The sequence below is a fragment of the Bactrocera oleae genome, chromosome 3 (genome assembly GCF_042242935.1).
Source record: "Bactrocera oleae isolate idBacOlea1 chromosome 3, idBacOlea1, whole genome shotgun sequence".
Classification (NCBI taxonomy): domain Eukaryota; kingdom Metazoa; phylum Arthropoda; class Insecta; order Diptera; family Tephritidae; genus Bactrocera; species Bactrocera oleae.
This window is the reverse complement of record NC_091537.1, coordinates 77178115-77194648: the sequence shown is the minus strand read 5'-3', so window position 1 is coordinate 77194648 and position 16534 is coordinate 77178115. Positions and strand designations below refer to the sequence as shown.

The following is a 16534-nucleotide window of genomic DNA, read 5'->3' as shown; positions in this document are numbered from 1 at the left end:
TTTTCCTTCAGTTATAATTTTTAATCAATATAATGATTTAACAGCTACAAAATACATACATACATTTTAATAAACTCATAACAACAACTCCAACGTAGCATCGATACAAAAATTAATTTAGGAAATACAATAGTGGTATTGTGAATTCAATTAGATACATATATAAAAGTATTTTTATATTAATTCAATATGAAACGATATAAATACATATATAGGTATATACTATAAATATTTAGGTATGTAAATATATTTACTTAATAAATTTTCATATCAAATAGTTTGCGTATGTAAAAATTTGAAGCCACAAAAATATCATATACTCGTTCCATTATCATAGATTTCTCTATCAGTTATACTTATATTTTGCACAAGACTGTGCGCCAATAAATTACACAGATTATATTCGTACATAGTTTACATACATACTATATATTCTATACAGACCCAATCACCTTCATGATTCACGCGCACATTACATTCAACTACAGTACAGTTATTCATCTTGTAAAAATGCCCTACACTAGAAAAATGCAATATGTTTGCCTATTCACATTCGGCGGAGTACTTTTTTTTTAAAGCTTCGACTTAACCTGAGGAATAATAATATCTTTCCACCAAGAGGGGCGCTCAAATGCACCCTTATGGGTCATAAATTCACTTTGTAAATTGTCGTACAAAAGCCCGTCGGATTTGGCGATGATCGAATTAAGTGCAAAATCAGGCGGCGCCAATGCGTCTGCTACCGATACTGCCGAGTCCTTCAGTTCGCTACATTTAACAAGCAGGCGTGCACGTATCGTTTCGGCAAACGAGGCTGACTTTGCAAATCCGCCCACATAAAAGGTGGTCATGTGATGGTCAATGCACCACATTGAATAGATGGCGAAGAGCAGTTCCAGTACTTTCGACAATTCAGTGTTCACTTCCAGACGGCGGAACCGCTCGCGGAAACGACTTAGCGCGAAATATTCCGCATAAGCCAATGACAAATCGCGCGCGCCATACACCTGAGAGTTATTGCGAGCATCAAAACGATGTGCTCCGGCTTTTATGTCTTCAGCCACACGATTCGCTGTTTTCTGCAGTAGATAACACAACATCCACTCGTAGCATTGCAGAGCGACTAGAAAGACAAAATGTTGCAAGTAAATATCTGCTCAAATATATGTTATAGAATTTAACTCACAATCCATAGATTCAATTGGCGTTTCTTGCGCCACCTTTTCGTAGGTGTATTGCAGAATATCATCACGATTTTTCAAAAAATTTGCAGTGCCCACTGGACTTTCAACTGTGCTATTCCATTGTCGCAGAAGCCAGTTGGATGCTTGTTGCCCGAGCACATTATTGTCGCCTTCATAGGTGACACTTGGGTCGTGATCGTTACGCAGATCGCCTAGTTTGGAAGCTTTTAAATAACCATGACCGCCGCAAGCTTCTCTCGCTTCTTGAATAGCATCTCTTGCAGTCCATGTAAGCAGGGGTTTCGATGAAGAAATGACTGCATGAATTTCGGACACAATTTGGGTCTGCAATTTAAATAAAAACAAATCAGCTATATGTAAAATTGTATGTAATCGTATCTATGTACATAGTTATGTACTCTGTCGGATGATTTCTATTTAGATTTATTACATACAAGTACAATAGGAGTTCTAAAAGTGTAGTTCGTAATATATACTTATGTACATATATGTACATATATAGCAAAGTCCTACAACCGACTAAATTCTATAAAGACTTGGCAAGGCCAACGATAGAGTGCCTGTTTGATGGGACAAAAAAAGTTATTAAGTCGCATTTCTTTTAAAAGGGGAAGAAAACAAATTATAAATCGGCAGAATTCTTTGTTTATATAGGAGACTTTCAGTATAATATGAATCAACAGTAAATTAAATAAAAAAATTGCCAAACTCATTTTCTAGACATTCTACTCACCAAAAACTCAAATCCATTAGAATCCTTCTGGGATCTTTCAATGATGCCAAGATAAATTTCTGTCAGCTCCGCTACAGCAAGTTTTAGTACACCAGCTGCCGCCAGATATGGGAATATGCGCCATTGCTACGAGTGAGATTTCGATTAACAAAATTTTTATAATAATAATTTCATGTGAAAAATTAACACGCACCTGAAGCTGGTACTCAATTATCGGCACTTCCGGTCCATCTTTCTCGGGACCAAACTGCTTTCTCAGCGCTGCATAACGCACAGCAATTACAGCTGCACTGGCCAGAGTATTCGCTGACTCTTGCATAATGCCAATTCTACCCGCCGAAAAAGACTCTAAAGCAGCACCCAACACCTTACCGGGTTCAGAAAAGACGCTCTCGTAAACACCTTCTGGTGTCACATCGCCAGTGCGGTTCAGAAGATTTTCACGTGGAATGCGATAGTTTGAAAATAGTACAAAGCCATTGTCGATGCCATTCAGACCGATCTTTTCGCCAATATCACCAACCAACACACCTGGATATGCCTGCAGTGTTTTCGGGTCGCGTATAGGTATTAGAAAACCATGGAGCCCATGATTTTCACAATCATTCGTGTATAAATTGGCAAATGTCATCGCAATCGTGGCCGTTTTACCCAAATTACCAACCCAACACTTCGCCGCCTCAAAGTCTGGCGTATTTATTACGAACTCCTGCGTTTTTGGATCATATGTAGCAGTGGTACGAATACTCTTCGTGTTGCTACCATGCGCCAGCTCTGTAATGGCCAAACACGTTATAAGTTCACGATTCCACGCAGCGTCGTAGTACTTCATGTGTCTTTCTGTGCCCATAGCGCGTATGGCGTTGTTAAAAAGTCCGACACCCAATGCGATTTTCACTGACAAACTCGGACAGTATGTGTGCAAAGCCTCATTTATGCTCATCAAATATTTGGTTTTTTCACCGAAACTCTTCTGTTCGATCTCTTTCGGTATGAGATTCAAATGTGGCATGCGGTTAACTTGCATGGCGCAGAGATGCTTCTGTTCGTCGGCAGATAGTGTAGACTGTGGTTTGGAGAATAGTGGATCATTTTCAAGTATCTTCCATACTTTATACTGCAAAATAAAATATAGCATTGGTCATTAGAAACTGTAGTTGTTACGAGCTCTACGTTACGTTAGCTCTTATTAATATAACGTAAAATCACCCACCTTTATGCGCAAGTCCTGCTCTCTTTCGAATATCACTTTAAGCTGCTTCCAGTCGAATTTAGCGCGACTGCGATATCTACATAAAGGTCCTTTTGGAAGATCCGGTAAAAATGTAGTGTCCGGGTTTTGACTCATATCGCCGGCTTTTAGAACTGCAATGAAGAAGTAAATACAATGAGCAACTTTATGAAATTTAAAATACACCCTCTCGTTGAACCATGTGCGGTAAGAGCGAGGGTATGTATTGTACGTGTACTACATATATATATATATATATATATATATATATGTACCATACATATATGCCTATGTGTTTGAAATCTGAAACCATTGGCAGACTTATAAGTGCTTTACATACATACATACATCGATAGCCAGGTAAACAAACTCTGTTTAGTAAGTGCTCATGAATGAGTCGGTTTACACAGTTTGAGGAATTTAAACACGTTATTATTGTAAAAATTCGAGTAATTCAATGGACTTTGCTTGAACTGATTGTAATTTGATTATAATCAATTGGATTCAATAAACATAGCGATCACGAATTATTGCCATGAACTTATCAATGGTATGTGGATTGCTGGCGTACTCCCTGATTTTCAATTACTCGTAACTTGACGAAAAAATTTGGTGGAGTCAAGACTGGGGATCTAAGTGGCGTGTCAGTGATTTCTTCTTTTGAAATCAAACGTTTCGGAAATTTTTGTTGAGGTAATGGAATAGTTTGATTCGCAGAGAGACATGGCGTACTATTCTTGTAATCGCCAAGATCTTTCGTTTGTTTGCAAAAAATAAGAATCAGTGATGGTTTGGTGCAAACGGTGACCCATTTTTTAACCATGTCCAGACTGGCCATGGATCTCAGAAATATTCAGGGGTATTGACGGATCCAAGACAGATGTGTTTAGTTGTCAGAATTGCAAACCTGATTATATTTTTTTAATGGACTGTAAAGGGAGACAACTTTTCTAGAAAGCTTCGGACATTTTTTTTTTATTACCTACCTAAATATGTATAATTTTGAATTATACAATAGAAATAATGAAGGGCATTCACATTGGTCGATGAAGAATTGATTGAAGATGGCTCCAATATCATAATAATTCAAAATAAATCCAAAAATAATAAACGTTCAATATTTATACAGTCGTGGCCGACTAAAAATCTAAACATCATCTTTCACTTTAGAGGAATTTCTTTAAACAACTCTATATTCAATAATGTGCGGTATACGAATTGTTTGTAAAAGACCCAATAACATCGAAATTTAAACAAGAAAGTTTTGATAACATAAAAGAGAAGAAGAACAGTTTTTAACAACACAACCTTATAACGGGTGTTTTTTTTAGACGTGTGGTTTTCAATGAGATAATACTTTTTTCGGAGTTGGTCTTTTTGACAGCTGTTACTCGATTTATACTCAATTTACTTTGCCGTTTCATAATGAACAGATCGAACGGCCATCAAGTGTGTCGTACGTTCGAAGAATGTTTAGACGCAGCTACAATCTCAAAAAGCCACAGTTTGAAGCCGGTCATAATGCTACATAGAGCCTACGAAACAAACAAGGAGGAAACTTTTGCTGAGCGTGGCCTCCAAAGCATGCGATTTAACACCGCTAAATTATTTTTCTTGGAGTTATGTGAAGTCGCTTGTCTACAGAGATACGTTCGAGACCATTGACGCCTTGAAAGAGAATGTTCGCGCGTTATTGCTGATATACGGCCCCAATTGCGGCAAAAAGTGGTCGAAAATCAAACCTCATCGTTCCGATGAATTTTCACCTTCTTCGTGATAGTATAGTCAGTTTCCGCTGCATACATACTTATATACATATGTATGTACAATTATCTAGACGAGATTATGATTACCTTTGTATATAATTAAATGCCGAAGAAAATGTGTACAAAATTTTATCGATATATTTTAGTTTGCATCCAAGTCAGATAAACTGATCAAAAAATCACACTTTGACATATCAAAAATTTATATACATATGAGTACATAAATATTTATGCACACATCTTTGAATAAATTAATATGTACATACTCGTATTATGTTCGCAATAACATAAACTACAATACATTTTGTTGACCTGCCAACCTCTATTCCTGAAAAATTAATTTTGTTATTGTAAGCGAGTTCAACAATGTAAATAAATAAAGTGGTTGTTCACTTTTGAATTCCATGTACACACCGTCGCTCATATCCATTTACGCTTTTACTTGTATGTAAGCTCGAATGTTTTAAAATCAGTACATCTGTTGTCATGAGACGATTAGATATGTTACAACGGTAATTTCAAGTAAAAAAATATTTATGGAGACACATGTTCATGATATTTAGAATACAAGTTTGTCTACAATATAAACAGTTTGAAAATTTCTAGACGCGTGCTGGTTAGATAACTTAGCAATGGGTAAAATATAATGAATATTTCATCGTATAACTTCGCTCCATGTGGTCTCAAAGTGCTATAGCTCGCCGTGGTGGTGCAGATTTAAATGAATCCTATATCGAAATGGTTCCCAAGAAGTTTGATCTACCTCGAAAAAGGCTCAGGTTTCAGCAAATTGAGACAAAATATATTTAACGATGGTCAATGTTTTCTTTTAAAACTGACTAATCTGCTGAAGAACATGCAACTCACAACCTTTAGACATTAAATCTAATCGAGATCAAAGAACGTTGCTAAGGTGTACGTTATACAATAAACGTATTTATGACCTAAATGTGGTCGATTGCTATCAGACGTCTACTAGAATTTCCCCGTTTACTTGTATGTATGTATGTATGTATGCATACATATAGTTAGGTGGCTGATAATGGAAAAATCAAGGTGAACTAAATCTATGTAAATTTCATTCCACGATATAGGCTTACGTAATTACGGTTAATTTGGGACATTTATTGATCGACATGTACTCGTCGATATGAGTGCGTATGTGCTTACATACATACATACATATGTACTTATGAAAACTTATGTATACTTATATACTTTTAAGTACTGCAACAAGATTTGATTAGAATATTGAAATTGCACTCAATATTAGGCTAGGTGAGTAATGGATATACTAGTTCTCTGAAGGATCTTACGGACTTATCGAAAAATCTTTGTTGTCCAACAAAAGTCTGTTTGATCGTTCTTTTTAACATAAGAATGCAAATCGATAAGATTGGTAAGGTTAAGATACACGCAAGCTCGTCGGCGTTTTGTAAAGTGTTTGCTATGTAAAATTGTAACTATCATCACAGTGAATCACACAGATTCGTGATAAACAACATTGAAGAACAAAACTACTTAGATCCGTGACTATTTAGCCATCACGCCAAGATGAATTAATATCTCATCGGTTTATATAAGTATCTACATATGGTACATTAGAGTATATATTCGGCTTATTTCAAGTAAAAACCAATTACATTTCCCGCTAAGTTGTTCTAATTATTTTTTATTGAATTGATAAGCAATGCTATCTGGCGCTATTAACGCTGCGAAGTGGTAAAGAAATTTCCCACTTCAAACCTTCATAAACATCAAGAATGACGTTAATTATTTAATTTACCAATTGAAGGGTGGGCGATGAATTAATATACTTATATGTATATATAATAGCAAGAACAGCATGTGAGACGAAAAAGATGGTTGATGAATGGACAATCTATGCAAATCCTCAAGCGAACGATTAAGTAATATATGTATGTATATGGGACAGAAACAATTAAACGAAGAACACGAGGTTTATCAGCAGAATATGCCACCACGATATGATGCTGTTATAATAATATATTATGCTCAGTCTTCTATTCGAAATCCGCAAGGAAATATGTGAATTAAAGTAAAGAATATGGCTCCTATTATTAGAACTATCTGTAATTATGGATGGCTATTCAAAATTATTAATATTTTCAGAATATATGTACTAAGTCCCAGCAGCTTCATATTGTAAATAAGATTATTAATAATATTATTGGGTGATGAAATAGTGTAGTGATTACAGTTGGATCTCGGTTCCTGGCCAAAACCAAAAAGGTTTATTTTCAATTAGAGCAGACAATGACGAGCATACAACTAACTACTGTTCAACTTGACATATGCGACGGAAAAATGTAAGCCAAACCAAACAATCAAACCATAACACTAGGGTAAGAGAAAAAATTGTATTCTGTTTTATTTCAAATGGCAGTCAATTACTAGCTATCTTCAATTCGACAAGCGTTAAAGCGTAGCCAATCGAACAAACTACATATACGAGATTTTCAAACAAACTGCGCAGCATGTCCACTGACGCATGCGCAATTGTGCTGCGATTCTTTCTTGGTGGAGCAATTATTTTTGTCGTGTCAAAAAACGTTTTTAAATTGTATAAACTATTATAATTGATTTTACTGCTTAAGTTTTTAAAATCAAAGAATAAAAAAAAATTGTGTTTTTTTTGTCATTTGAGCCATTCACAACATTCATCATAAAACTAATCTAAAATATGCAAAACAAATTCTGGGTAGCATTGAGGATAGCGGTAATACCAATTTAATGAGGTATCCGCATACTTGTACGAATTCAACTCGATAACTCTGTGATTGCTTTTACGTGTAATTGCTGATCAAAGTTTAGATGCGTTTTTATACCCTGAATATGGTATATTAAATTTGCCACGAAGTTTTTAACACCAAGAAGGAAACGTCGGTGACTCTATTAAATATAAGTATACATTAATCAGCATGATGAGCTAAGTTGACTTGTCCGTCTGTCCGCCGTCTGTATATACGCGAACTAGTCCCTCAGTTTTTGATATGTATATCGATCTTAAATTTAGCATATGGTTTCTCACCAAGGAGCTGCTCCTTTGTTGGAATGTGCGATATCGGACTATTATAGCACATACTTAGCTGCCATACAATTGGATATATGGAAAACTTTTTTATTTGCTGAGATATCTTCACGAAATTTGGAACCGATCATTATCTAAGGCAATAATGGAATATCCAAAGAAATTATATTAAATCATACAAGCTGAACAATTGAAATCAAGTTCTTCTAAGGAACATTTTGTATTTGTGAAGGGTATTATACAATAGCTTCGGCGCAACCGAAGTTAACGTTTTTTCTTGTTACTATTGTAAAATAATTAAATATTAAATAACTGTAAAAAGTTATAGACCTTTTTTTTTTTTATAAAGACATCAGGCATGGACGCTATTTTGGTTTTATAAAATGTTATTTGGTGCGGAAAGCGGAATTCTTTCACGAAAGAAACAATCATAACGCATATGCATATGTGTTAGAGGATATGTTAACACAAGGTTGCATCGTAAGAGTTACTTGCTGACGAAAATTAAAAAAATATATATAATAATGAATCTGGGAACATTTATTAATCCAAGCGATGGTAAATCAAGTTCACTATGCCCTAGAGCCAACACTGATTTTATTTATTTTATATGCTGTCTAGCGCCCATTGACAATCAAATATTTATTGATATAAAGTAAATATAACTTCACACTTTTACAAACAAAATTGTATATTTACATATGTATGTAGTTGAATATATGTATAAATATGCGCCGATTTTATCATGTCGGATCTGATAACGCGGTGTGGGTCTAAGAATTTACTTTCGTTTAATAATAACTACTTTTATGTACACATAAAGAAAAGTACATATGTAAGTATATACGTGTGTTTATTTAAATTAGCAATGGTAGCGTCAATAGGTGGCTTTAGCAATAACCAATGTGGACATTTCCAATCCATCCACCCGACCTATCCCAAGTCATTTAGGCACATATACCGTGGCAGAGGGAGGGAGAAGAGATAATACGACGGCTAAAAGTGTCTCCTTTTAGTCACATATTACTTCCGAAGTATTAATAAAAAGTAGTAGTCAACAACACACTCTAGTCTGATATTGTTATTTAGTTATTGAAAGGGGCTTACAGATTAGGTGTAAATTAATAAGTAAAACATACTGAGAGTATGGATATTTTTCATATATAATATGAATGGCTATGAATAACATTAAATATTTACTATATACTTTATAAGTCACCAAAGCGAACTATCAAAATATAGAATGCGGAAGAATATATGATAAAATATAATTCGAATACACTATTCAAAAAAAAGTTTCTGCAGAAAATTAATGGAGCTTTGAGATCTGTCTTATGTGAATACCGTAACCGAATTTTTGTAACCATGCTATTACTTAAACTCAGAAATAATTCAAAGTCATTGTGGGTGCTGAAGGTGGCTTTCAAAATCAGTCAGGCATTTATTTACAGTCTAAATAAATCAAAAAGGCATCGTATCCCATTTATGTCTGTACTTGTAAATATGAATGTAATCGGCAATAACTTCAATAAAAATTTCGTACTACAAAGGCCAACAAATTCATTAAGATTATTTTATTTATGAAGCAGTACTCTTTAATATCGTATATGTTGTACCTTTTCCTCACTGACCTTTGGTTTATTATAAATTGCTGATTTTACACTCTAATTTTATTAGGCATCACTCGCGTAATACTCAGGGTTAATTGAAAATATTGTCCAAGTTGCATTAAAATTAAACTTACTTAAGACAATGGAGTGGATTCTGCAATCTAAATGTTTTGTGGATGATTGACCCACAAATTCTAGGATTGCGTATGCTAAAATGTGGATTATAAGAGTTCACTGTAGAATAGTAGAAATGCAAGAATTTCAGAAATACATCAAATATTATTAATTTTCGTCTAAAGATAAGAGCTACTAGAATACGTTAAAAATATTAATAAAAGTTTCGCCACGAGGAGTTATGTGCACGTTTTACTTGCAGTATTATAAATAAAATTACTATTGTATATTATTTACTATGTTTATACACTGTATACTCGCATTGGTTTGCGCTTGTGTGTTGAGACTATTAATCGGACGATATTCCACTCAAATTTTGCTGTTCAAATCATGCAATCTCGCCTGCAAATGTGTGTGTGCATATGTATGTACATACATATGTACGAAAGTATATTGGCGCTCATAAATTTATTTAATTATTCATTCGCCCTTGATTTTATCTGAAGAAATTTCGCTAAAAAATACTAAAAGTCCCATATCACATACTATCTCGGAATAGTTTGAATATAAGTATTTACATGCATTAGGGTGTTAACTGTTTGCCTTTATTAATTTTTTTTATTCAAATAGATTCTTCGTCTGGAAGTTTTTAAATTTAATTATATTTAATTGCATTTTTAAAGCGTAATATTTTATTTATGAGTTGTAAAATAAAATTCTATAGGAGTTATTTACTAATAAATAATGCTGCTTAAGAAATAAAATAATAGTACGGTTATTTATATTATTATTAACATAATTTTTACGAAAGAAATTAAAACAAGAAAAAGCGTCAAGTCAAATACAATTGATTCCATACAAGAACTTTTTTTAGATCGGTCAGTTTGTATGGAAGCTATATGCTATACCGGTCCGATCTGAACCATATATTCGAAGATTGCACCGTTACCTTGCCCAATTGCGTGAATATATTTTGTCAAATAAAAAAAGGAGCTTGATTTTGATCGTTCAGTTTGTATGACAGTGGCTAAATGCTATAGTGGTCCGATATCGGCGGTTGCGACAACAGAGCAGCTTCTTGGGGAGAAATGGGCGTGACCGATATCTCACAAACTGAGGGACTAGTTCGTGTATTTACAGACAGACAGATAGACGGATTCACCAACGGACATGGCTAAATCGACTCAACTTCTCACGCTGATCAATTACATATATACAGATGTATGTATGTACGCTTCCATAATATAGACGTCAATCAAAACAAATAAAATAAATTTAAATAAAACTGTATTTTTCGCACACTGATAAATCATTAATTTGAGAAATGGAGAGTTAATGAGTTTTTCTACAAGCCTTAATAATATAATTTTATATGTATATAAAAAAAATATCACGCATACAAATACACAAAAGTACTGAAAGGCAACATGCCATACAGTCACTAATTATTCTTTTTGTGTAAGCAATAGCTTTTTGGAAGCAATAGAAACTCGAACAAATTCTTTGGCCAATGCTGTTTTCAATATTTTATTAAATTTCGTCAAGTAATAATTATTACATACAGACTTCCTGACTGTTATGTCTCCATTTTTGTATAGGAATACACTTTTTTGAATATCACATGTCTGGCGATTGTGCTATGAAGTATATTCGCATATGAAGTATATACATGTACATATGTATGTATGTATGTATGTAAATATCCATATAGTATAATATATAGTATACATATTTCTATTTTATTTGCTCATTCGCTGTTATAAGCATATGAAGTAGATGCATTCAAATTTATTAAGAATTGAAGAATTATTTATTTCATATATACATACATATGTACATGTACCAATGATTATCGCGGTTAAGTAATGATTTTCTAGTGTACTAAGATTTTCATAAAATCAACATACGCTTACCACGTTCTCAACACAGAACTGCCTCTAATACATTCCTTTTGAATAGCTGTACTTCATAAATTTAAAAGTTGAAAAACCATAACCCATGCTAAAATAAAAGTACTCGGTTATTATATAAGTAAGTATGTACTCTTTCGGTATAAATGTACCATCGCGTGATGTGTTATTTATCTAAGCAGAACAAATAACTGATATAGTGCTTTATTACCCTCCATATATTTAAGTTCAAAACAGGATCATACGATATACCAAATATTTACATACATATATACTTATATATATATATATATATATATTGTATATATAGTCAGTATATATATAGGTACATATATATGTATGTAAATTTTTCGTTTATCGTACTCAACCTATATACTTACATATGTATATATACGAATTAGGGGCGTATGCGCCGTGCTGACCACGTTTAATAAGTGTTAATTAATATTATATTTATAATTTAACTTGAATGCAGTTAATCGGTATTGTCTATGAGTTGTCTTTATAATATTTATCTTAATTCTCCACAGCTAACGGGAAGAAGCTGTTAAATTGACAGTTCTGACAGTTTTCTTCGAAATAATTTTATTGAATGATACACTGAATGTGAGTTGTTTTTGGAAGCTGCGAGGTACCTATTTTGCGTTAAAGATAAAGAGAGTCGAAAAAAGAGAGAGCCTCTGTAAATTAAGACTCATCGTTTTATCGTTTTTCTTAAATAATGATATAAATTTCTTTCCTCTGATTGCATTTTATAATTCGAACTATCCTATCCCGGACTTCCTAAATAATAGTTCCGATAAAATATAATCGTGATTTAAAGAAGTCAGCATACTCTTGGAGGTTTGTTATTGTCTTTTGAAGGGCTAACGCTTAATTATAAAATATCCTATAAATTAGTTTTTCAGTATTTTTTTGTAATATTTACATAATTTTTGGATCCTTGAAAAGTCATAATTAATGCTTCGTTATTTTGATTTAATACATATGTACATACTTACATACATGTACAATACATATGAGTATATTATTGAATGCAAAGGCCACTGTTGCCTGGGTTTGTCACATATTTTTCGTGACTTACGAATTAAAAACGACCTGTCGTCTTGACTCCAACTGTCGATATACTACATAGTATGTATGTATGTAAATTTCTTCGTCGAGTAGTAATTTAGCCCGCCTTTATGCACTTTAAATTTTCTGTACTTAATTGACGTTATTTCTAGCGCAAAATTCTTAAAATTTAAATTATGCGTATCACTCTAATCGCTAGAGGCCCGTAGAAGAGAAACCGTTAGCTTACACGGTTGGTTGAGCACCTACAGCCACCCTGCATATGTATACATATGTACGAGTATGTATCTAAGTATAATACGTAAATATTTACGTGTGTTGTCATTCAAATTCGCTGACCACATGCAAGGCTATTAACCGCTATCGCGCCACATTTGTCTTGCAGTGATGTAATGCACGCTAACGCTGCCGCTACTGATTAGAGACGATGACCATTGTGACGGCGGCAATAAAGTATGCGTCTGCGTTGCCGGCATTTCACTTACATTGATATTTTCTCATGAATTGCTGTATTATTACACATATGTATTATGTATGTATGTATGGAAATATGAAATAGAAAAGCATGGCATCATGTGCTTTTGGGTTTTTTACTTACTAGAAAGATTATACACTTAATGAGTAACTGATATTTGTTACTTTTAGTAAAGTACACGAACATGTACCATAGTTTTATATTTTTGTATGTATTTTTGAAAGGCTATGCGCATACTTCTTAGTAACTTATTATCATACTAAGATTTGATAAATTACTTGAAATATGTATAGTTGAGTGACTGTCACAAGTGCATACTTATAGTTTCGTTGCTAAACATTAATATGTACGTGTGCACGTGTATATATGTACATATTTAAGTATGTGTATCAAGCCCTCAAAAGTTAATATATTTGGAATAACTATTACCACCTTATTCATACATATGCTTATAAGTATACATATGTATGTCAATATTTGCTTATACACAGGTACAAATTAATATACTCGTACACTATATATGTATGTACACATATTTCGGCACTCGCAGGCAATATGCAAACGCTCAACAGATGCGTCACGTACACGTAGACCGACTGACATAAATTCTAACGTATATAAATATATACAATGCATGTATATAGGTATATTGACAGGTAGCAAGATAAAAATCAAGAATTTCGCACATGCACACACAAATTATATAAATACACAGATTTCTATTTAAGCGAGCATATATGTATGTATGTATACAAAACTAGATATGCACTAACCAGTCTTTGGAGGAAAGGAAGAATTATGCACGTATTCTTTTTGTGGTTCTAATTCACAGCCAGGTCGCAATCCAGATGCCACGCCGGATGTGTCACTTTAAACAAAAACCTAAATAAATAATACTGTCCGGTTGTGGGTTGCTTCGTGGAAGAGTTTCGTTGAAATGTTGAATGTTTCGGAATCGATATGCACTTACACTGATTTACTACTATATATTTATATATGTATTTATACAAATATTTGTAGAATATCGGTATGCTTTTTGGGCTTTGCAATTAATTTCACTTTTGGTTTTATGGCTTTGGCCTCGATTCTGCACGGACACAATCACACAATTTATGAACTTGAAATTCGAAACACTTGAATAAAAATCACACTCTATTTTTGTTCTAGTTACTGCATTGCCGTGCGTGTACACTACTCAAATGGAACAGCGTAAGTTAGGAAATTGAAGTGTTTAGGTGGGTGGGTAGTCACTGTTGAGTTGTGCGCGTCTACACCGTCGGGGTGGTTAATGGTGATTGTAACAGTTACACAGGTATATATACATAAGTGGATATGTTGTTGGTGGACGTTCTCACTAACGTATATGTCGGTGTTTATTTGTATATGTATAAGCCTCCGAACTTGCGTACATTTAGATACCACTGAAAGCGACGATGTATCTGCAACTACTGAACTCTTTAGATACTAATGTGTGGACATGAGCTCGCTGCCATTAAGTTGAGAACCATCGTCGTTTTCAATTTAAATTTCAATGGCAACGCCGCCGTCGACGGAAGCGGGAACCGCAGCGACGGCAGCAGCCACAACGGCAGTCAGTTGTAGAGCGTTGGCGGTAGAAATCATACAGGCAAGTACTATATGTGTATGTGTAGTCAGCAAGCCGGCTTCCAGTCAAGTAGTTAATACAGAGAACATAAATGAAATTGTTCTAAGTTCTCTGGTTAATCAACAGATAATATTGCTTTCATACATACATACTTATATACGTGTGTAGGTGCTTATGCAGGCTCGTGATACATCAGAAACATTTTTATTCGGCATATTCATAACTGGGACAACAGCAGCGGCGGTTTTCTCAAAATATATCAAAAAAAAAAAATGCGCAAAATAAACGAAATAAATGTTAGAAGTTATAGTTACATATATCAGTGTATTTGTAGGCGGTATGGAATTGTATCTACTTATTTGAAAACGCGACCGGTACGAAATGACAATGAAACGGTGTTCAAAACTCATTTTGCGGCAGAAGAGAGCGACATGCGACCTTTTAAGAGAGTATTAGAGTACAGTGTTGCCGTTCTGCGGGGTTAAATATAAAATTTGTTGAAGTTTTATTTGATTTTAATAATTTTCTAAATGTCTTTGGAAGTTACTACCGAATGCCAAATTATTGAAATATAAATAATTACTTGGAGTGGTAACATTGCTTGAATTTTTGTGAATAAAAAATGAGATAAATGTTCGCTATTGATAAGAAAAATCTTATATCATGATTATACTCGTACGTATATAATTATGTAACAACACTAAAATAACTTCTAAAGAGTAAATAAAATAAGTAGAAACAAAAATATATTTCACGTACCGTAGTAGTTTTGACATTTCTCTTCTTTAAATAATAGCTCTAATGTTAAATTAATGTATGTATGTATGTATCTAGACATATGTATACATTTTAATTGTTATTGAACCTTTAGCTTTCTGCCTTATGTGGACAGTTGACCACTAAATAATAGGAGTGCCAACATGAAAACTGTATTAGTCTGCATATTTATATAATATAATAAAATGCATAAAATACGAAACAAATTTTTAATGTAATGATCGTTATTCTTGCTTCACTTTACTAGTTCTCCGATACCCTTTTTTTGCTTTCCATAAAAATAAAGCAGTGGTAGACATTTCCTTTTTAGAATTTCAAGTATATTAAATCTAAAATATAATCGGAAAATTAGATTTATATTTGGGTCAGCTGAATTCACAATTCAATTATTTGGTAGTAAAAGTTTAGAAACTTTTTTCAGCGTTCGCTTAACACGAATATAATCCCTGAGAAACCGCCAAAATGGCGGCGCTAAAAATATGATAGAGTTTCACATTGGAGTTGGTCCAATTGTCTTCATTGAAGGCGACATGGATCAAGTGGTATATGTTAAATATTAGATAAAGTAATGTTACTATATTCCTGATGGAAGAAAACATTTATATGGGCATACCAACATGAAAATGACGCTGAACATGTCAGCAAGTGTGAATAAAAGTTATGTACACAGTCAACGGAGTCGAGGTTATGCTTCAGTCTGTTCAGTCTCCTGGCCTCAACGCCATAAAAAAAACCTCACGGCAGATATGAAAAAAGTATTTCTGCACGAAAACCAACCATTTTGAGAGATCCGCGTCAGGTAGTAAAGAAAGTTTCGGAATGATTACAATTTGAAAGTTGCGAGGATCCACAGACTCTACTTCCAGGAAGTGTGATTCTCTGTTTAAAAAACTCGAAGCTATTTAATGAAATACTTATGAATTATTTTCTTATACCGTAAAGGTTTAAAAACCTTTTATGTTAAAATTTTGAAAAAAAAAA

General features: G+C 33.7%; 1 protein-coding gene across 3 annotated transcripts; it reads right to left on the bottom strand.

Moving 5' to 3' along the window:
- LOC106623574 (peroxisomal acyl-coenzyme A oxidase 3) lies at nt 1–14631 on the bottom strand. Of its 3 annotated transcripts, none has more exons than XM_014243145.3 (6): nt 13944–14631; nt 3152–3303; nt 2132–3055; nt 1939–2064; nt 1187–1529; nt 1–1123 (listed from the first exon to the last, which is right to left on the bottom strand). In XM_014243145.3, the coding sequence occupies exons 2-6, from the start codon at nt 3284–3286 to the stop codon at nt 573–575; spliced, it is 2079 nt and encodes a 692-aa protein (XP_014098620.2). In that variant the 5' UTR covers nt 3287–3303; nt 13944–14631; the 3' UTR covers nt 1–572. The 3 variants fall into 3 exon arrangements, with proteins under 3 accessions (XP_014098620.2, XP_036232300.2, XP_014098621.2); XM_036376407.2 differs by having other exon boundaries at nt 14141–14631; XM_014243146.3 differs by lacking the exon at nt 13944–14631 and adding an exon at nt 11625–11712.
- Nucleotides 14632–16534: the final 1903 nt, after the last annotated feature.

Coding starts and splice junctions, on each gene's coding strand:
- LOC106623574 (XM_014243145.3), bottom strand. CDS start 3,286: ATGAGTCAAAACCCGGACACTACATTTTTACCGGATCTTCCAAAAGGA. Junction 1,530..1,938: donor CTAATGGATTTGAGTTTTTG/GTGAGTAGAATG, acceptor TTTAAATTGCAG/ACCCAAATTGTGTCCGAAAT. Junction 1,124..1,186: donor GCCAATTGAATCTATGGATT/GTGAGTTAAATT, acceptor TTGTCTTTCTAG/TCGCTCTGCAATGCTACGAG.